Source organism: Bacillus rossius, chromosome 17 (assembly GCF_032445375.1).
Source record: "Bacillus rossius redtenbacheri isolate Brsri chromosome 17, Brsri_v3, whole genome shotgun sequence".
Lineage (NCBI taxonomy): Eukaryota > Metazoa > Arthropoda > Insecta > Phasmatodea > Bacillidae > Bacillus > Bacillus rossius.
The window spans coordinates 14,843,239-14,865,598 of record NC_086344.1 but is presented as its reverse complement, the minus strand read 5'-3'; the positions used below and the strand labels follow the sequence as shown (position 1 = coordinate 14,865,598).

The window sequence follows — 22,360 nt, the reverse complement described above, 5'->3', positions numbered from 1 at the left end:
TTTCCGGAGAAATGAAGATAAAGGTGTAATGCAAGTCCCTTAAGTGCTTTCAAATATGTACCGGTTGCTTTACGCATACAATTTACCCTGAAAACATTCGTTTTAGCCATTTTAACTCCTCTAAAAATTCAATTAAAAAATTTAATCCAAAATCAAAAGTACTTTTCGGCCCTCAGCGAACTCTTAAATGCTTTTCGTAAGCAGATCCCACTCGGAAATAGGTATTGAGTAGTTATCAAATCGCTGTTGTTTTCCCTGAAGCTCTGCGCACCGTGTGTGTGCCCGGGTGGGCGAGGGCCTTAACATTCTGCCTCATGCACCACGTTGCAGTTTTCAGCCACTACAAATTTTTATGAAAAAAAAAAATTTGAAAATGAAACACTTTAGGCCCGGCCATAATCAAGATAAGATTTCCACAAGCACAAAATAAGCATTAAACATAACAGATGAACACCATGTAATTCAATCTGACCAGCTACACTCATACATGGTCATAGTCGACTTACGTCTACTTACTGTACAATCAAGAGAAAAAAATTATATTATTTTTAGATTAATAAGCAATTATAATAGATTAGACCAAATAGAAACAAGCTTAACCAATTAGTAAATTATTTTAGTAGCACTTGCAGTCAACACATTTAACAGTGTATCTTTGTTTGTTGGCATTCTAAATTTACTATTATTCTAAATTCACTAATTTTCTGTATTTTTGAATTTATTAATTTTTTGTTTTTAATTTTTCTGTTTTTAATTTTTTTGTTTTGTGTCCTTTGTATGTGGTGTCTCTTGTGTTTATGTGTTTGTTTTTTTGTACCGTGCACACCCCTGTAATCTCTTCTCAGAGTGTTGGTGTGCATGTCACAATTTATAAATAAATAAATAAATAAATAAACAAGCATTTCACAAGCCCCATTATAATACTAAGTAGATTTCGCTCTGGATTTAACTCTTGCTTTACACTATGGTATTACTAAAACTGTGATATACATTTGCAGCCATTCAGAAACTCTGAGTTTTGAGAACTCTATTTAATAAATTTAAAAAAATGCATTCATTGACTAGATTGAGCTAATTACGCTGACCTGACATTCCGATAATTGCATAATGTTTAAATAATGATTTTTTTTATAATTCTGGAATGCTGGTTCCGGAACTGAAGTCAGATTTTCTCTATCATGATCCAAGTTTGCATTTTTTTTTTGTTTACCGTGTGCATTCTGATATATTTAAGTAATTGTGAGTCACAGCTATTATGTATGCTTTATTTATAAGAATTTGAGTCATTTCAGGTAGTACAGATAACAAAAATCCAAGGGTTGTCTGCTGTATAATCACTGCGGCTAAATCAATCTGGCAGCGCTGATGAGCGATATTGCCAGACTATCAAAGTCTATATAGTGTAATTGGAAATTGCAAAGAAATATCAAAGGGTTCCTATACTCTTACTCTAGAAAATATCCTTGATTTTCCTCTGATTTCCCGGTCCTACTAAAAAATTTTCCCCAGTGTCATTTATCAATTTTGCAATATAACATAAATACATTGCACTAAAAGTATGCATGAAAACACATTTTGACCACATAATATGTCAAATTCACCTTAAAATCTTTTCTAGCACATTATACAGTTTGCATTCTCATAATTTCCACCAACGCTGCGAAACCAATGCTGCCAGTCGTAACATAAAACCACTATATTTGATCAAACTTTGAAACAATACATTACCCGTTGTGACCAGGTTGATGAATATCGATATTTGATGATGCTTCAAATAATTAAATAAATACACAGTTGATTCACTTATTTTTACTCTTACATTTAATTAATTATGATGAGATGAGTTTTCAACTAGGCGAGAATTTGTGATTAAAGTACAGACTAGTTTCAAGAAATTAGAGAAACATACAAGTATTTAAAAAAAATCCAATTTGGTAATTAATAGTTCGTAAATTTCCTGGTGTTTTCCCAGGTTTTCTATGTCTGTGGGAACCCTGATACATAATTACATTGAAAACCGGATGTAAAACAAAAACTATGGGGAAAAAAATTACATGAGTGTTAGGTACTCTTTGAAAAAGGTCCGTGATGTCCAGGGGCGTAGCCAGGGGGGGGGGGGGGGAGTTTAAGGGGTTCAAATCCCCCCCCCCCTTAGCAACAAATCTTTAATTAATTTCTTATTCATCACTCAAAAAAATTTCATATTAAAATTAATAAAATTATTACCATTACAATATTTAAATTTAAGTACCGAAAACTGCTAAAATAGCACTATTTTACACCTTAAAATCAAAATTTTCCCAGGGGAGGACCCCCCTGCTTTAATACGGGGGAGGGGGGGGCATGCTTCTTAACAGCCCCCATACACAAATCCTGGCTACGCCACTGGTGATGTCACATTGCGCTAATCTCGACAAACAAATGTCTGAATGGAACTGAAAAAAATTCTGAAGACGAGTGGCTCGATCAGGGCTGGATCACGGAGAGTACGGACCAGAGGAAATGTACCTCTGGACGTGGTTACTGAGAACGCACGTGAAAGACACGGGGGGTACGCACCGGGGCCGGTACCGGGTGACGGTGATGGCGGACCCGTTCAGGGAGATCTTGTGGAAGACGCGGCCGATGCTGAGGAAGTACTCCTCCGAGGCCTCGACGTCGCGCGGCCGCGACAGGACGCGGGAGCCCACGCCGCCCGGCATCACGTGGCAGGCGCTGCCCGGGGTCTGCGGCTGGGGCGGGGGGCCCCGCTTCGGCAGCAGGATCAGCTGGAAGCCCTGCGGCGCAAACCGGCGCTCGCTGAGGCTTGCGGCTCCACACATGCTCACACTGTACCGTACACACATTCACACAACAACGCATAACACATACTCACACTGTACTGTACACATATTCACACAACAACACATAACACATGTTCACACTGTACCATACACATACTCACACTGTACCATACACATATTCACACAACACATAACACATACTCACACTGTACCATGCACATATTCACACAACACATAACACTTACCCACACTGTACCGTACACATATTCACACAACAAACATAACACATACACTGTACCGTATACATATTCACACAACAACACATAACACATGCTCACACTGTACCGTACACATATTCACACAACACATAACACATACTCACACTGTACCATACACATACTCACACTGTACCATACACATACTCACACTGTACCATACACATATTCACACAACACATAACACATACTCACACTGTACCATGCACATATTTACACAACACATAACACTTACCCACACTGCACCGTACACACATTCACACAACAACACATAACACAATTCATGTACGCAGCACATTGCATAACATATTCCTACACAACACCACATAAGAAATAACGTGCACGCATTGCATTGCATAACACATTCATACTAAACACTGCATAACACATTCATTCACATAACACACCACATACATTTCACACACACACAACACAAAAACTACACACATACACAGGCGAATTGCTGAGTCGGAGCAAGGCGGTGTGGAGGATGTGGGAATTATGGGTTGGAAAAAGATGTTGTGGAAGAGGTAGGATTGAAGGTAAATGCAAGGTGGTGTGTAGGACATGGACTGCTTTGTCAGAGCAAATGAGGTAGAGGATGAGGGACTGCTGGTCCGGATCATGGCAGTGTAGCGGACATGAGACCGCTGTGTGATGTAGTCAGTGTTACATCACTCCCTGTTGTTACTTATGTTTACCATTTTTTCATTTAATTAATATCTTTATTATGTTGTTAGTTTTAGTTTATAAGTTTTGCCATTTATTTAAAGGTGTTGGTTATGATAACTTGCGAGATGATTTTATTTCACAGTTGATACAGACTTGGAAAGACAAGTTTTGAAAGAACCAGAATAGAGGAGACAGAAATCAAACTGTCAGTTTAATAGTTTAAGTTAATTTTAAGTTAATTTTAAAGGATTTAAATATTCTTATATTTAGTAATTTCATATTTTTCTTGGGCATAGAAATATATATATAGACACACATACATTTATTAGGTAATTTAAAGTATGTAAATTTAATTCAGTGTGTTGGATCTATTTTCTTTCGTCCGCATGCTGGCAGGCAGCGCCTGGAGGGGTGAGAGGGGGGGGGAAGTGGATAGCAGAGGGAGAAACAGCTGGCACGTCGAGCGGTGTGCATGCGTGTCACTGCCTTCGTCATGTTTGGCGTCGACCGGGAACTAAACTCGGGGTGTGAAAAAGGGAAGTTGACGTTAAACTGTGGAGTAATGTTACGAGTGCAGCCCGGATAAATTGGATCATCAAGAAATGGTGTACAAAATGATTTTGGAAAACTCTGCAACCCACAGATCATGGTCCTGTTGGAGCCTGTACAGTCTCTGCCAGTGATTGCGGCTGGCCAATTTACCAACATTTACCCTGGGCTAGTTTATGCCTGACTGGAGAAGAAAAATGGGCACATGGCATTAAACACGCTGTAAACATTTGGACATGTTTACATGTTTATAATTATTGTTGTATCTTAGCTTTGTATTTTGTGATCTAAGTAAGAGTAACTATACATTTTTATGTAATGTATGTAAATGCTAAATTGTACATGGTGCGACGACCCAGAGATATTCCATAGTTCATCAGTTGACATTGATATTTGGGATGTTATTCTTCTTTGTTGAACATTCATTTGAGATGTATTGTTCCGTTTATTACTGACTTCGCATCATGTAGATACTGTTAGCTATGGTCTTCGAGTATTGAATTCTCGCCAGGTAAGAAAAGAGGTTGTTTAATTATTCTTCCTAGCTGAGATGCTCGCTGGTCGGCATTTTCGGGAGGAACGAGGGACTTAAGTTTTGAACTGCGGAGCGAATGGACGTTCTCTGTGACAGTTCCTGGGTTCGGGAATTGCGCGCAGAGGACAAGAAGATACGTGGCTACCGCGTAATTAGTTATTTTTGCAAGTCTTAAGTGAAGGAAGTCTGATTCTTCGTCATGCAGACTATAGGGAGTCGCATTTCGCAATTAATTTTACTACCGCGTCGGGCGAATATCCGTCCTTGCAAGACTTCCGATCATCTTCATGCTGCAGTTACTGTCTGCGCTGGTGAGACCTGCCCAATCTAAAGATTTTTCAGCACACCCGGAATGGGTTCAACAGTAGCTGTCATCATCAGTATTGCTACTGGATTGTAGTTTAGACTTTCTTTCACAGCAAGACTGCTCGTATATCCTGGAAAGCTGAGGACGAGATCAGTGGTCCAAGAAGAACGGAGTTTCAACTGCCCTCCCCTGAACTAAGCCGGACTATTTTCTTACGAATAACTTATTTATTAGCTAGATGCTCATGAAATTCAATTTAACCCTGAACATTACTGGCATTAGATATAGGTATCAATGGGTCGTCGCGTGCTAGGAAAATTTGTATAAACTTTAGAGTTATCAAAGTTATCATTTTTTTTTGTCTTATCTCCTTATAATATTACTTAATAAACTATGATGAATTTAAATGTTGTAAATTTATGAACCCGTATGATACTATTTCACGTTGACCTGATACTAGATCACACACATCCATTAACATCACAAAATAAATTAAAATATTTAATTACAGATGACCCATCAATGTGGAGCGGAAAGCAGTAAATTCTAATTCCAATACATTAAACACAATAACGTGGGTCTGAAATCTAGCCTAAATTTGAAAACGCCCACTCCACCACGGGCGGTGGTAACAGACGCATCACACCAAGTAAGTTTCGCCTCACTCATAATGAAACACCTTAAAAGTCGTTAAACTTGGATATGCTGATCGTCGTTAAAGACAGACATTTTAATAAATTCCAGCTTTGTCCCGTAATGTTTGCCCTTCTTAAATAAAGCCTTGTATGGAACTATTGTGAACAGAAATATCGCTAGTGGGACAGAAAAAAGGGTAGTAAACTGTGCAATATTTAATATTGTTTTTGGAATGTGTTATGTAAATTTCTACGACCCAAGTATATTTTGGAATTTTAAGAAGAACTTTAAATGTTTGCATCATCAAGTGTAATTGAGATACAAAAATTTGTAATTTTAAAATAATTCCTTTTCATATATTTTGTAAGCTTTTAGACTCTCAGCAAGGTACCTTTTTAATATGTTTACAGAGGTATATGCAGTGTTAAGCTACGGTTTATTTATGCATGTCATGTATGTAATTTGTGAGTCACAGTATTTTTTCAAATTTAATTTAAAAAAAATTTTTTGAATTGTTTCATTTTGAACTGCATTATAGATGTTCAGTTCACAGCGGTTGTACTGCCAGAGTTTCATGATTTAAAGTTTGCAAACCAATTAAATGGTTTTGGAATGTACTGGGGCTCTTTTTAATCTTATCACTCACCACATCTTAATTTATAAGTATAAATTAAATTTGGCAATAATTTTCGTTTTGAATTGTTCACACAAATATGGTAAAAAGAAAAGTTATGTGTGGCAATGCACCCTTTATTTTTTTTTTTGGATTTTGGAAAGCCAGGGTTGTTATTTTTGAAAGATGCTACCCTAGTAAGTTTGTGGGGAAGTCTCTCACAATCTGGTAGTGAGAATATTGAGCCACATTTGGAAAAAGGTAGTTCACAGGAAATTGATTTTGGTGTTGGATAAATGTGGTGTAGAGGATGTGGGATGGCTGGGTTGAAGCAAGTTGGACTTTGGTGGAGGTGAAATGTGGTGTAAAGGAATTAGAACAGCTGAGTTATCCGTCAAGTCTGTCCATCATCTGTCCGTTTATCAACAAGCCGAGCGATTCACAACTATTTGCACGTCTGTCATAATATTTTTCCACTAAGATGCTGCTAACTGTCTATAAGGCTTATAATTTTTGAGACAATTTGTCAAGTAAGGGTTCACAAGTTTTACGATCCTGTACACTAAGCACTTGCAAATTATTTACCTAAATATTTTTGACTCTAATATTTATTTCAATTACATTTTTGTTTTCATGATCAAAGTTTTGTTTTCAAACATCAAACTTTAAAACATGAACAAATGCACGATAAAAAGATAAAATGGAAGCAGCCAGGGGCACAACAACAGGGGGGGGGGGGGGGCAAGGGTATTTTGTCCCCCCCCCCCTGAAACCTTGAAGTGGGGGTAAACGGGGGCAAATAAAGTGCTGTGTAATCAATTTTTAGATGATAAAACTGCTTAAATAGCACCATTATCCACCTTGAAATACAAATTTTTCCCGGGGGAGGACCTCCGGGACCCCCCCCCCCCCGCTTCAATAGGGGGGGGGGGGGGTGATCGATGATTCTTTATAAAAAGGTATATTGCCCCCCCCCCCCCCCCCTTTTTAGAAATTTAGTTGTTGCGCCCCTGGAAGCAGCTAAACAAACAAACAAACTTAAAAAAAAAAAAAAAAAAAACTTTGAAAGCAAAGGGAAAAACTTTAAGACATTCTCGAGTTTACGCGAGTTAAAGCTCAGCCAAGTCGTCGCCTGAGAATTGGAGTGTCCTACGTCCATTGAAGTCGTAAACTGAGATATAAACATTTGAAAGTTCAAACAACTACGGATATCACAACATGGAACAGAATAATATTGGTCTCAAACTAAGAACAAACATTTTTATGTGCGTGGACGTTTTGTGGATATAGTACAAATGAATACTAATACGTATTAATTTTGTGTCCATATCATAAAAATCGTAAAAAGTGGACATAGAGCTCGGCGAAGCGCGAGGGACCCACCTGCGCCAGCCGCTGCGACACCAGCTCGCGGAAGACCTCCTTGGTGGTGAGCGGCTTGCGGTAGATGGCGCGCTTGTGGGCGAAGTCGGCGTTCACGTCGTCCGGCAGCAGGTTGTAGTCGGAGACCACGTAGTCGTTCTGCAGGCTGCGCTTGTCCGGGAAGTAGTCCGTGGTGATGGGCAGGCAGGCGGGGATGGTCAGCGACTTCCAGTCCACGCCTGCGGGGACACGGGGGCCGACACTCGGGACACTCCGCGCCCAGAAGGTACCGAGAGCCTGGCATTCTGTGTTCCGGCTCATCTCGCACACAAATTTTTTTTCTTTCCTTTAATTTTATTTAAGGGGCCCGCCTCGTCAGGGGTGTATGTGTGTCAGCGAGGCGGGATGATAAGAGCGACGCTCGCTGGTGCTTCTAGCGCGGTGTCTCCTCTGAACCGGCGCGCAGTCTTCTCGTCGTCACAGGATAACTGTGAGATCTGAACGGTGACTGTAACATTATATGGCAGAGAAATGCAGATAAAGGCTTAATGCAAGTCCCTTGAGTGCTTCCAAGAATCTGTACTGATTGTTTTACGCCTAAAAATGAAAAAAATCACTCTGAAAACATGCGTTTTAGCCTCTTTAACTCTTCTAAAACTACAGTTTAAAAACTTTATCCGAAATCAAAAGTACTTTTTGGCCCTCAGCGAACTCTAAAATACTTTTCGTAAGCAGACCCCTATCGGATATCTTGAGTGGTTTTAAAATCGCGTTGTTTTTCCTGAAGCTCTGCGCGACGTGTGTGTGTACGGGTAGGCGGAGCCCTTAAGGGTTACTCCTAACATTTTAACTGGATACTGTAAAACGGGGTGAGTATAAACAATAGAAACACTCTGCTCACAGAATCATTAAGTACAAATTCTTCAATGAAATTCCCTTTAAATAATACTGGTAAATAACTTACAAATCATATAACATTGAAACTAAAGGTATCACACATAAGGATTCCTCGAGCAGACTGTTTCTATGCACCCTACCGTTTCTATTCACCCCGTTTTATGGTACGCTTTCTGGCATTTGTCGTTCAGCCACAAATATTTTCGACAGATATTCAATTAGTGTAACATCATGGGGGTAAAAAATATTGCACGTCGTCGTAATGACCGTGTCTTGTGCAACTCTTTACACCCACTCCTCCAGGCACTGTGGAGAGAGATGTTCTGCAGCATTGGTAGCACAGGCAAAAACTTGTAGCACCAGTAGCAATGGCAGCACTTGTAGCACTGGCAAAACTTGTAGCACCAGAAGAGATGGCAGCGCTTGTAGAACTGGCAGCACTTGTAGCACTGACAGTACTTGTAGCCCTCACAGCACTTGTAGCAATGGCAGCACTTGTAGCACTGACAGCATGTGTAGCACTGACAGCACTTGTAGCACTGGCAGCACTTGAAGCACTGGCAGTACTTGTAGCACTCGCAGCACTTGTAGCACTGACAGCACTTGAAGCACTGGCAGCACTGGCAGCACTTTTAACACTGACAGCACTTATAGCACTGGCAGCACTTGTAGCACTGGCAGCACTTGTAGCACTCGCAGCACTTGTAGCACTGGCAGCACTTGAAGCACTGGCAGTACTTGTAGCACTCGCAGCACTTGTAGCACTGACAGCACTTGAAGCACTTGTAGCACTGGCAGCACTTGTAGCACTGACAGCACTTGTAGCACTGACAGCACTTGAAGCACTTGTAGCACTGACAGCACTTGTAGCACTGGCAGCACTTGTAGCACTGGCAGCACTTGTAGCACTGGCAGCACTTGTAGCACTGGCAGCACTGGCAGCACTTGTAGCACTGACAGCACTTGTAGCACTGACAGCACTTGAAGCACTTGTAGCACTGGCAGCACTTGTAGCACTGACAGCACTTGTAGCACTGGCAGCACTTGTAGCACTGGCAGCACTTGTAGCACTGGCAGCACTTGTAGCACTGGCAGCACTTGTAGCACTGGCAGCACTGACAGTACTTGTAGCACTGACAATACTTGTAGCACTGGAAGCACTTGTAGCAATGACAGAACTGGCAGAACAGGCAAAACTTGTAGCACTGGCAACACTGGTAGCACCAGTAGCAATGGCAGCACTGGCAGTGGAAGGCATCTGGCTAGTATTTCTGACATTTTAATCATTTTATGTTGATATGTTCATGCTTGCAATGTGCACACTCTGGAATGTGGCTGCTAGCCAAGGCACCCCTCCCCCTCCTCCTGGTGACCACCTTGTATCACAGCATTCTTCACTCCGAGGAACAACTTATGAACTATAACCATAAAACTCTTTTCTTTATGATTGCTGCCTTTTTTCCTTTCTAATTGCTGTTTCAAAAAAGGCCATGCAAATCACTATGACAGAAAGTGACACCAGACAAGCTGCCAGTAAATATGGCATAAATTTACTAATTTAAATAATTCAGAATAATTTATGTGTGTTTGAATTGTGATTTTTAACACACAAAGTATTTTCCATAATTTTATAATCAAAAAGTTGGGGTCGCATTATATTTCATAGTCGCAGTATTTTCGGGTAAATACTGTACTCTTGATATCATGCTTGGTGTTTTGTGTTGTTGAAACATCTAACTACTACCCTGACATGCTGTCAGATGGCATAGATGAGCAAAAGACTATGTTTTAGGTATAATCAATGAGCAGTTACTGACAGGAATTCAACACAGCCTTTTCTGAAGTGTAACATCTTAGCTCTCAGAATACAGAATTTGGTAGGAGTAGCTTCGTGAATGCGATGGAAGTCGATTGGAACGGAAATGTGTAACCAGGGAGCTGCCAGAGGAAAAATTTATAGTATTTCCTTTTCAACGAATCTGAACAAGATGGGCAGCATTTTAATAAAATTCCTTGTCTAATTTCAGGTCCAAAACCAGGATTTAGTATTTTTACAAGTTTTTTTTTTTGCTTTCGTCGGAGCCGTTTCATTACGTAATTTAAAATTTCGCTCTGCAAATCGAATGATTCAATAATCGACGTAGCTACTTCGGCAATGAATTCTAGCAGTGGATGCGGAAACTATGTACGATTTGTGTCCAGAAATGTACCTGAAAACACAGTTTGTGTATAATTATCACACTTGGCATTATTTTAAAGAATTCTAGCTAAATTGTGTTTTCAGAGTTTCATATTACAAGTGTATTTTCGACATGAGAACACACGAATTTGCTGGTAAACGAGGTTAAATGTTACACATCTCTGGCAAGTACTGCAAGACTCGCTCACATTTTTTCCCTTTATTTTATTTGGGCTGGACCATCACAAATGCTGGGGGAGAAACTAGCAATGGCCTACAGAAAAGAACACCCCAGCAGTTGCCTGGAGTGTTCGGCCAGTCGTGGGAAACCAAAATCCGGACGGCCAAATCGGAATCCCGAACCTGATTCTCTGGAGCGAGAGTCCAATGTCTTAACACCGAGTCACCTTGTTCACAAAACACATCGCATTACAACCATTTAGAGTTTTTTTGAAAGCCTCTTTAAGAGAATAAAAAATGGTGTGTTGGGCACAAAAATTAAACTTCTGACTGACACAAGGTTTCAGCCAGAGCTAAGGTAATCTGAAAAACGATCACACGGAAAAATGTATTTTTGACTGAAATTGATGTTTAATGTTGAGCTGACATAAAAAAAAAAACACCTTAGAATCTTATCCAGCTCAAAAACTTAATGCAACTCACACAGTACATGAAAAAACATTAATATTTTAAGGCAGTAAACAATTAGTTAAATATATGTAATTTCAAATCTTTAATGAAGAAATTAATTTTCCTTAATCCTATTTCATAATAGAAAAAAAAAAACAAATTGTGAAAAATTAAATAAGATCTACATATATGACAAAAGACATCACATCACACCACAGTACAGTACAGTAATACACTTCTGGACGTGGAAACGCAAGCCCAAGAAAGACGAACTCCGTCGTGCAGCGCTGAAGGAACGTGTAGGCACTCCCACCACCTTCAGAAGCGCCAACATCACCGACTCTTCCCCGAGCGCCACCACAGCCCCGTATCACGCCAACACTTCGCACCAACACTTCTCCCACTTTGCAAAACGAAAGTGTGAAGAGCTTCAGCACGAAAATTTACAAGGCTCGGTACTACACAAAAGACAGGCCGGTTCGGACAAGACTGCAACCGACTACGCAACCAGGCTCGGATCAGGCATGTTGATAGTTCCATGACGTTCATTTACTAACTACTGACATTCCGTTAGGTTTGGTGATATTTCAAGTTACGTACGGTTATTTTTCGTTAATGACATTTTCTATTAGTTGTGTACTTTGGCTGCATACACTCTGCACATATTGCTGATCAAACATTTGAAACATTAGTGGCACATACCCAAGTAAGCAATGTTATTATTTTTTTTTGTGACTGAACTGTTATTAGCTTATGATAAAAACACAAATTACAAACAAAAAAAATATGTGAATTCAGTAATATTTCCAGCTTTTAAAACGGCAACCAAACATTATTCCAAATAATTATAATTTCTAATGTAAACATAGAAAAATATATAACGTTCAGTAAATAGTGCGATGCAAGATTCTAAGTTGTATCGATCAATGTACTCATTTTGATTTAGAACATAACATCCGAAAAAAGAAATAGTGTGACTAATGTGATTGAAAAAACAATGTTCCTGAATGCAGCAAAAGTCTTAAATCTCACGATTGTACATAAACTTTACACAAATTCATCCTGGACTTATTTCAAATTGGAAAATTTCTTCTCGCACTTGCAGGCAATATGAACAATGAGCACTTGGATCCGTAACAACCGAGTCATTCAAGTCACGAGCTACCGACGAATCTCCCGAACCGCACCAGCAGACCCAACCACATACATCCATCGAGGTACGAAGAGAAAGTCATCCAGCAAGCCTTCATAAGCAATGATGAGATGTAAGGTACGAGTCATTACTGACCAGCGGAGAGAGAGTACAGCATCAAACAAGTCTCTCAGTTCACCGGCAGACCCAGATCCCCGCAATGCAAGCTATCACGTCGCTTGCACCACGTATGTAAAGTAAGAAAAAGAAGAAGAAGATACACGGTAGTTCTCCTCAATAGAAGTGAGAAGCAGACAAAGGGAAGAACCAAAGTATTCACCAGGCTGGTACTTGTAGAAAATGCTTACACGTTTAGAAGAAAAAAAAAAGTAATTGCACGGGAAACACTTTACTTCATGATATGATTTACATTTCCATCACAAAAACTCATTTCATGTTTCTTGGCTGTCAAAATCGTATCAAAATTGAGAAATTTGAAATGCCAGGTAAAATTAATTAATATCTTCTGACAGAAATTCAAACCTTTTCTTGAAGTAGCCATTGGCATTGCAGTTAAACCAAAAAAGTTTCAGTTCTGCAATAAATTAAATTCTCCTTATTTGTACAACCCAAAAACATTAAAAATGTAACTTTGGCAGCTAATTATGCAAAAGGTATGCACTGTATATATATTTTTCATTTCGTGAAAGTTAAACAATTAAAAAAGACTATAATTTTATCTGTAATTACTGTAAATATAAAATCTTAACCTGAAATGGGAGGCACCCCCTTAACAATAATAAAAAAATCCCGTTTGTAACAGCCTACAGGCATAACTAGATTTAGAAGTACCTATTTCTTCTGGAAACATTTTGGAAACTTCTATAAACTCCTGGAACATTTTAAGAACTTTGTGTACAAAACATCCTATATGTTCGCCAATTTAAAAAAAAAATAGATTAAACATTTTCGCATATTTGAAGCAGAAAATTTTTTTCTGGTTTTTTAACTCAATTGCATCCAGCATTGAATTTCTTAATAAATTTCATATTATGCGTACTAAGGTAGTTATCCAATTATTTTTTACTTTCGAACACTATTTTTTATTCCTTGCACTAATTCATAGTCATATAAATATTTTTTGGACAAAGGTTTAAGGTAATATATTTAGATGGTTAAAAATAAATTCAGACAAATTTTATACTAAGAAAGTTTTAAGTTTTTTTTTAAATTTCACCCCCTGTTTTTGTGTCAATAGTTTGTTTCATCAAAAATTGTTTCAGCCAAAGGTTTTAGATAAAAATTATAAGATTAACAAACACTTTGAATGAATTTGATAGTGTACCTACTAAAGGAGTTATGAATATTTTTAATTCTACCTATTATTTTTTCAACCCCTTGGAGCAATGGTTCATCTAATCAAAAATTGTTCGACACAAAAGTTTTTGATAAACATTATAAGATTAACAAACAATTTGTACGAATTCGATGGTGTGCCTATGAAGGAAGTAATGATTTTTTTTTTGTCTTTAAAACTTGTTTTTCAAACCCCTGGCTGTTATGGTTGGTCGTATGAAAAATTTATTCAGACAAAAGATTAGGGTATTACTCCTACGAGTTGGAATACGTTCAACATTTTTCATATATATATTTTCCATATTATGGGAGTTACAGCGATTTTTCTTTTTTTCAAAAAACCTCCATTTCTACTCCTTTCGTTGGATATTACCCATTAACAAACTTAACAGAGATTTTCCACTACTCAGTTTGTAAGTGATTTGTGAAAAATTGCAGCAGTTATCGTGTCCATAAAATTGTGATATATATAAACTTTCGAGTAGACAGTGGTTTTGGGGTTTTTTGTACCATAAAACCAAAAACAATAAATTTTTTTTCAGAAGTCACACTGTGATAACGGCTACAATAGGTAGTATTTCTTTTAAATCTACCTAACAATAACAGTAGTACGAGTATTAACACAGTGTACATACAGAGAATTCCTTGGCGCTCGTCACTTAGAAAGGTGCAGACACTATGTAACCACACCGTGCAATCAATCTTCTCGGAAGATAATTTTTTTTCATGCAAAAACTACCCTCACAACATCGCAAAGGAAGAAACGCATCAAGCTACTGGTGCTTACTGCAATACCGCCCCAAGAAAAGTCACCAAAGAAGGAAAGTGATGCGAAAAAGGTCAAAACAAGACTGTGGAACCAGCAAGACATAGCAAGCTACTCTACTCTCTACCCTACTGTCAAGCAAAATTTTCAAACAAGTTGTCCAAACCTATGATAACTTTTCCAACTGATCCACCATGGAACATCCCACGGAAAGACATGGAAAAAAAACAGACAAACAAAAACAAGACATAACAATTACAACACTTTACACAATCACATACACCCGGCAGCATTGACACGTCGGAATGCTGAGTCCAAGAGTTCATTACCTCAAAACCAAAACCTTTGATATGAAGCTGCCTGAAAATAACACATTGTAAATTAAATTCATGAATGAAAAATAAAGGCCTTATTCTGAAATGTTAGTTTTAAAATGCAGCGTTACTACACTGTAAACAACATACGTAAATGGAAGTCCCAAAAATTGTTGGAAAGACAATCATGTAACAAGAAGCAACATGGTGCCTTTTCGGAGATAAATTTCATACTGAATGATGCATCACTGGACTCCTAGGGCTGTGCAAACCCAACTTTTTCAGGCTCAAACCGAACTCAAAACTATTTCTCAGAAAGTTGGCCCCAACTCAAACTCAAATCAAACTCTTGAACAACTAGTACCTGCATCCAACCAACGTTTACTCATGCTGTAAATTTACTAGACTAGTCTAAATCTTTAATGTTGTGTTGTTAAAAATGAACTTTAGTTTTTAAAGAAATAACAAAGCACACAAAACGTAAAGTGTATTGAAAATAAAAAACTTTTTTGATGATGTTTCTTTACAAATTTGTGCAAAAATAATTCAAAACCAATAATACCAATGTCTTATAATCATATAGGTATGCTCCACAACACTACAATAAACATGCACGGGCAATTTCAACATGATCAATCAGCAAATGACGGTACTTCCCCTTCAACTCCAAGTCTGCATTTGCAAGAACCTACTATCGATGGTATGGATATTTTTCAGGGCGTAAATCTGTCCAAGTGAAGCAGAAATTACACGTCTCCACTCTTGCGATTTCAAATAAACAAAACATTTTTTTTTTTAATTAGAAATGTTTCTCTGCCAGACTTTTTAGTTTAAATGTTTGGCATCGACTATTTATCTTTCATTGTAAACTACCAATAGACATAATTTTATAATCAAGATTACTTTATAATCCCAAAAATACAATTTACTTATTTCACTTAAAAATAAATAGAAATTAAAAAAACTTTGCTGAAGGATTCGTAATCTGTATTTTACAGATGTTGCCATTATTTTTTAACTACTAAACGTATATGCATGTCAATGAATTATGCTTCGTTAGAAGTCGGGTGTGTTGTAGCAGCAGAGACTTGTATGAGAATGCGTGGAGCAGAATACTGACAGCTCTTTGGCTTAGGTGGAACAAATGTGCACTCTGTCTCTGACTACATAATCTACAGTAGACTCCCGATTATCCGGGATGATGGCTGGCAAGGAGTCCACGGAAAACCAAAAAAACATGTCAAAAAAAACTGTTTGGTTAAAAATTTGTTATCCCTACTATCTAGACAAACACTGTATAAGGTTGTACGTAATAGGTATTCCAGTGTCAAACATAATTTACAGAAAAAATTTGCAGTACATATCACTAAAAGGTAGCCTACTTTGAGTCTAGCTGATCGATAGTTTTTAATTTTTGTCGAATGTCAAGTACCACTCGTTTGCGTTCGTTACTGGACATCACCGTCTGAAGATCACGACGGAAAACACTGCTGTGTTGCGACAGCTGCCTCGAAACAACAACACGGATCAGTTGTCGCTCGCGAGAGTCACAGAACATCTGCGCCGTGCCGGCAGCGATCTGAGCGCGATTCGCACGGCACGTGGAACACAAGCACTTACAGGGAAACATTTATAATTCAACCTAGCAGTTTCCAAGTTCATGATGCACGCTAACACTTACCAACCATGTATGCAACTAGGTTTAGCGGCATTTTTTGTCTTGAATCACAGCATAAAATGCTCTGTCACATCACTAGATCACAAAAATAAAATTATAAATGGTTAAAAATTATTTTTGTCTTTATGGTTTGCGGAAAATAAACATGGCATGGCTAACCCACAAACCAGATAACCTGCAACTGGATAATAGTGAGTGACTGTACATGCCGACCCACTCTGTCAAGATCTGAGTGTACTGCCGTGGAAAGCATACGCATATGATAAGTTTTTGATGCATTTTGCCATTTTGATAATTTAAGTGACATTGGTAAAATTGTACAATGACCTCAAATAAGCTAGAAACGTAAGTAAATACGTTTTTTTTTACAAACGAAACACTCTACCTTCTACTATTCAAAACAGCGATGACTCATATTCTCAATTACCATAAGTGGCTAACAAAATGGGCCAGGCATGGTTATAAAAACATTACAAATTAAAATGTTTTATAAATAAACATCACAGAATGTTTGCATTGTTGAACTTATTATTTCCGAACTATCGTGGTTATGTGAGTTATGGCGACTGTAGTGATGGCATGGTTTTACTGCTCTTAAGATCAAATTTACTTAAGCAAGACAAACCTGAGTCAAACTATTATTGTGTTCGGTTTGAGTTTAAAAATTTGAATGTTTGCACACCACCACTACCCCATAACCCCCCCCCCCCCCCCCAAAGACCCTGACAGAACATTTTAATGGGTGTCCTTTTCAACACAAATATCAATAAAATTTTGTATTTCACACATGTATGTATGTATGTATGTATGTATGTATACATCACCTTACCAATCAATATGTGGAAAAAAAAATTGATTAGGTAAAGAATTAATCTGGATGATGACAAAAGTAAATTCACACTGTGATTAATAACATGGTGTATCTAAAACAATACCGAACATTAAGGAAGGAAATTGTAAAACCCAAATTCGATAAGAAAACTTTTAATGATATTATAAGGAGTTGATAGTGTAAAAATTACTTTGATGCATTATGCTGCCTGGGTAACAAATAAACAGTAACAAGATGTCAAAAATAAAAAATGAATTACCAGACTGTGAACATGGATACAAAGGTAAGAGACAATTCAAACACTGACACACATACTTCCTTCATATTATCTGACTTCTAATAGTAAAATACTTAATAAGTACACTACCACAACTACAGATATGAAATTTTATTTTCTAACAACTCGGTATGTATAGGGTGTGCTAATTATTAATAAACATGCTTTGTAAATGAGAAAAATATTCTATGTCTATTTAGTTTAATATTAAAACATTTAAATGATTATAAAATCAAAGTTTAAAAAAGGAATGGATCTAGAGGGGAAAGAGAATGGGAAGGGGGGGGGGGGGGGTGAGCCTGCCCCAGCGCCAGAATGGACTGAAAAATTTTTTGTAGTCTGCAAAAAATGAGAAATAGCAGTATAACAAGAATATAAAAAAAATATTAAACAATACCTATTAAGTCACTGAAAATGGTTACTTTTCCATATAGTGTATTTCCTAATTACCTAATTGTAAATGTTGTACATTCTTATCACAACTTTTTTTATTTGAATATAAGGTATGTATAGGAGTAAGGTAGTAAAACATTAAAGTAAGTTCAGTTTCTGTGATATGTCAAATAATTTTTTTCAGTATTGTAATCCAACAATGTAAAACTATTAAAGCTATGTGTATTATATCCATTGAACCTTGAACACTATATTATTTCCATAATTATAGTACGTGAAATAAAACATACACTAAAACACTGGTTAAGTACACGGGGTTGCAAAAAAATTTCATTTAAAATTTTACATATAATGAATGCAGATGCATAACAAATGATGCATGGTATGTTTGTTTCTGTTGGGAATTATTGGATGAGAAAAGCGGAAAGCGGGAGGGGAAAACGCACTAATCACAATTTCTGCCCCGGGTGAAATGAAGCCTAGATCAATCGCTGGTTCAAAAGCAAGGATGACATGTATTTAGGACTGGTATTTCCAGAAACATACACATACATTTTCACTGTCATTTTCACGTCTATCTGCAATCACCAATCTAAGAGTATTTTACTAGAAGGAATCCATGCCTCCACCAAGTAATGCTGAGTATGATAACGTAAAAATCTTTACCATCCGAAAATCATACACTAAAGAAGGAATACAAAAAAAGCTATAGTACACATAACATCAAAAAGCCTTCTTTGCTGCACCACCATTGTACAATGAAGATGGTGAAGAAATTACTGTAACATGAAAGAAAATTTTTATGACAAATCAGTGGTTTACTGAGTTCCTAATTAAATCTAATAGGTCCCAGCAGTATGCATTAAATAATTTTTTTTTTGTAAACTAGATGTAGTAAAAAATTAAACATATGTATTAAAAATTAAAATTAAGTCTTTAATCATTAAATTTTGTAAAAAAAAAAAAAAAAACACTAGTTTAAGTAGGTACCAGAATATTAATTTAAATTTATTACTTACCCTTGTTACTGATATATTAGAAATATTTCATATTTTTAATATCATAAAGGAGGTTGGTACATACAATATAATGCTAGCAAGTGTTTAAGTGTTTTCAGACTAGAATTCAGCAGAAGTCTTTCTAAATTAATACAACAATTTCAAAAACACTGTCTCCCTCTGCACAGTTCTATAAAAACTTCCACAGCCAACTTTATTGCACACAATTGTAGAGCAACAATTTTATATGATAGTTATTTGTGTTATGATAAAATACTAATTTCAGAAGGTTATCTAAATTATTTTTCATTATTCTCACGATATATATTTTTTTTTTCCACCAACAGAGATGAGGCTGAGACAGTAGCGAATTTTCCCTCACTTAAGCCACTTAAGCTCTAACTGTCTTTGACTCCATTCAGCTGCGAGAGTTAATTTATCTCATGCAAAAGAACTTGTTCCAAGTAGTCCCGATTCTTGAAAACAGATGTCGCCACGTGTTGTGTTGAGGTAAAAAAAATTATTTAGTTCTTTCATGTGGGACGCGGGATGTTCACTAACGATCACAAGTGAAGGAAGGCATTGATCGCTAGACATCAAGGGAAAGGAAAGTTAGTCTAGCGAATTAAAAAAAAAAAAAAGATTTAATAAAATTTCTCGACTTTACTGGCCACCTCCGAACGACTACTGAATTTCACTGACCGAATACAGCGTAACAGCCGTTTCACGTCACTTGCACCGAACGCTCTGTAAGAAAGCGGCCTGGTTTTTTTTTTCAGGGGGCCTAGTATCTGCTGGACAAAAGAGGTCATTAGAGACTGTAAATTACACGTGGGGGAAGAGGAATGAAACAACATCTGTAGTAAAGAATAACTCCAGAATTGGCACAAAGGAGTTTTTTCTGGTAACGCAAGGTAAATTGGACGTAGTTATGCAAAAAAAAAGGAACCAACCCACAATTTTGTCATATTTTATTTGAAAATAAATTAAAATAGTACAAGGCTGATCGTACCGTCGTTGCTATCCTTGTATCAGTATTTATACTAGACCATTAAAAATGATACATACCCACATTATGTTATCAATAGGAGAATTACAATTTATAATTAACTTTAACTTCAAAAAATTCAGAATAAGGTTTCATGCGGGTTGGTTCCTTTTTTCGCACAACTACGTCCAATTACGACCGGAACGGCCGGACCGGGATCCTCCGGAGCGACGGGCGAGAGGCTAGAAGGGGTCGGTGCGCCGGTGACTCGCCCCCGAGGCCCCGCGCGGGGGGGGGGGGGGGGGGGTGACTCACCGGTGGTGAGCGCCGGGGTCCACTCCTGCTCGCCCGTCGCGCCCCACAGCAGCGTCAGGCTCTTGTTGCTGTGCAGCTGCTTGTCCGCCGGCGAGGGCGCGGCGGGCCGGGGCCCGGGCCGCGCCTTCAGGTCTGCGCGACACAACACACACGCGCTCGCACGCACTTCCACGGTGGCCCCTGCTTCAACGACACACTGCTGGTAGGACGCCGGCAGTGCTGCACCTTTTGAGCTTATGTGGGGTGCAGCCTCTTGTCTGGTCAGCTGACTGTGGCGGTGCCTAAGGGGTCGTCCATTAATCACGTGATGTTTTTTTAGCAAATTTTTAACCCCCCCCCTCCCCCCCTAGTGATTTGTGGTGAGGTTTCAGACTTACTACTCCCCCCCCCCCTCCCCCAAACCCAATAAATCACATATATTTTTTTGATACAAAATATTTTTAAATATTTCAGAACATTATCTTTAAATATAGGTATGATCTAATTCAATTCTGGAAAATTTAAGCACAGTGATAAAAATGTCCAGACACACATTAAGGTTGCAGGTTTATTCTCACTGGCATAAAAGTAATGAAGGAAAGGCTTATATGTGATTTACGCATGTATTCGGCGCCAAAATCACAGTCTTACTGGCGACTGGCAAACCGAGCCGGGTGGTTCATGTTGCGGCGGGCGGGGATATTGTTGCCTGGCTACGGCGAGTCAAGGTCACGCATCGCTTTTCGGTTTAGTAAAAATCGCGTGAAAAAATAAGTACACGTGATATCTCTCTACACCCCCCCTCCCCCTTGTGATATTTCGTTATTTTTCCCGAACCACCCCCCCTCCCCCCCTTTTGAGCCTCACGTGATTAATGGACGATCCCTAAGCTGGGATGGGTGGCCTCAGTCCCTGGCTGGGCATAGCCGCACCTCTAACGCCTTTCCATTTTGCGTATGCGGCGTGTATCCGTATCCGTGCCCATGGGGGGCCCCAGCCTGGAAATCCTTATAGGATATGAAGGCTGGGTTATCAATGAGGAGGAGAGATCCTCATAACTTGCTGGTAGCGAGACCTCACAGTGTTACATTTCCTGTGACTTCCAACACTTAACATCCAGCAATCTTACTTGTCAACAATTTAAAAAAAAAAAATTTTTTAAGAATAAATCACCTTTTATGGGTTATCACCTATAAAAATAATTTGACATCCAAAACATGAAGAAATACCTACAGCAAAATTGCCAATTTCTGGACCTATGATGCAGAAGAAGGCAGGCAGATTACTTAAATTGAGTTCAGGAATTTCTGAATTTAAATTCAGCAACAGTTGGCTACAAAGGTTTATATTTATATAATACAGTGTACATAATATTCTTCATGGTTGTAATCATACTAATTAGAAGGTACTCAATTCACTTACATATAATGATTTCCCAATAGTTTGGTTAATATGTACGAACCTCATTATTAAAAAAAGTGCTAGAATAATGGTCCCTTCAGGTTTGTAATAACGAGGTTTTGACTGTAAAAAAGCATACACGTACCTAAATGATCATCATAAAGAAAACAAATCCGAATTCCTCAATAAATATTCTTGGCTCAACAATGTTACACTCTTTTCACTTTAAATTGTCTGTGAATTAGTTTCACTTTCTGTATCTCTAGCCAGGTAAGGAATATTATTATTAGTAGTAGTAGTGGTAGTAGTAGTAGTAGTAGTAGTAGTAGTAGTAGTAGTAGTAGTAGTAGTAGTAGTAGTAGTGGTAGTGGTAGTGGTAGTGGTAGTAGTAATAGTGGTGGTGGTGGTGGTGGTGGTGGTAGTAGTAGTAGTAGTAGTAGTAGTAGTAGTGGTAGTGGTAGTGGTAGTGGTAGTAGTAGTAGTAATAGTGGTG

General features: G+C 38.2%; 2 protein-coding genes across 6 annotated transcripts in view; both read right to left on the bottom strand.

The window, feature by feature from the left end:
* LOC134540856 (GATOR complex protein Iml1) overlaps positions 1-22,360 on the bottom strand; it is a 146,379-nt gene that overhangs the window by 62,774 nt on the left and 61,245 nt on the right. For 4 of the 5 annotated variants that reach the window (XM_063383859.1, XM_063383861.1, XM_063383863.1 and 1 more), the window contains exons 14-17: positions 20,488-20,619; positions 14,859-14,876; positions 7,754-7,971; positions 2,560-2,777 (exon numbers count right to left, since the gene is read on the bottom strand). In XM_063383859.1, the coding sequence (XP_063239929.1) occupies positions 2,560-2,777; positions 7,754-7,971; positions 14,859-14,876; positions 20,488-20,619 (586 nt within the window). The remainder of the gene's footprint in view (positions 1-2,559; positions 2,778-7,753; positions 7,972-14,858; positions 14,877-20,487; positions 20,620-22,360) is intronic. The other variant, XM_063383860.1, reaches the window with a different exon arrangement.
* LOC134540857 (mucin-21-like) lies at positions 8,066-9,957 on the bottom strand. The gene has a single exon (XM_063383865.1). It carries the CDS (start codon positions 9,885-9,887, stop codon positions 8,859-8,861), a length of 1,029 nt encoding a protein of 342 aa, XP_063239935.1. The 5' UTR covers positions 9,888-9,957; the 3' UTR covers positions 8,066-8,858.

Coding starts and splice junctions, on each gene's coding strand:
- LOC134540857 (XM_063383865.1), bottom strand. CDS start 9,887: ATGCCTTCCACTGCCAGTGCTGCCATTGCTACTGGTGCTACCAGTGTT.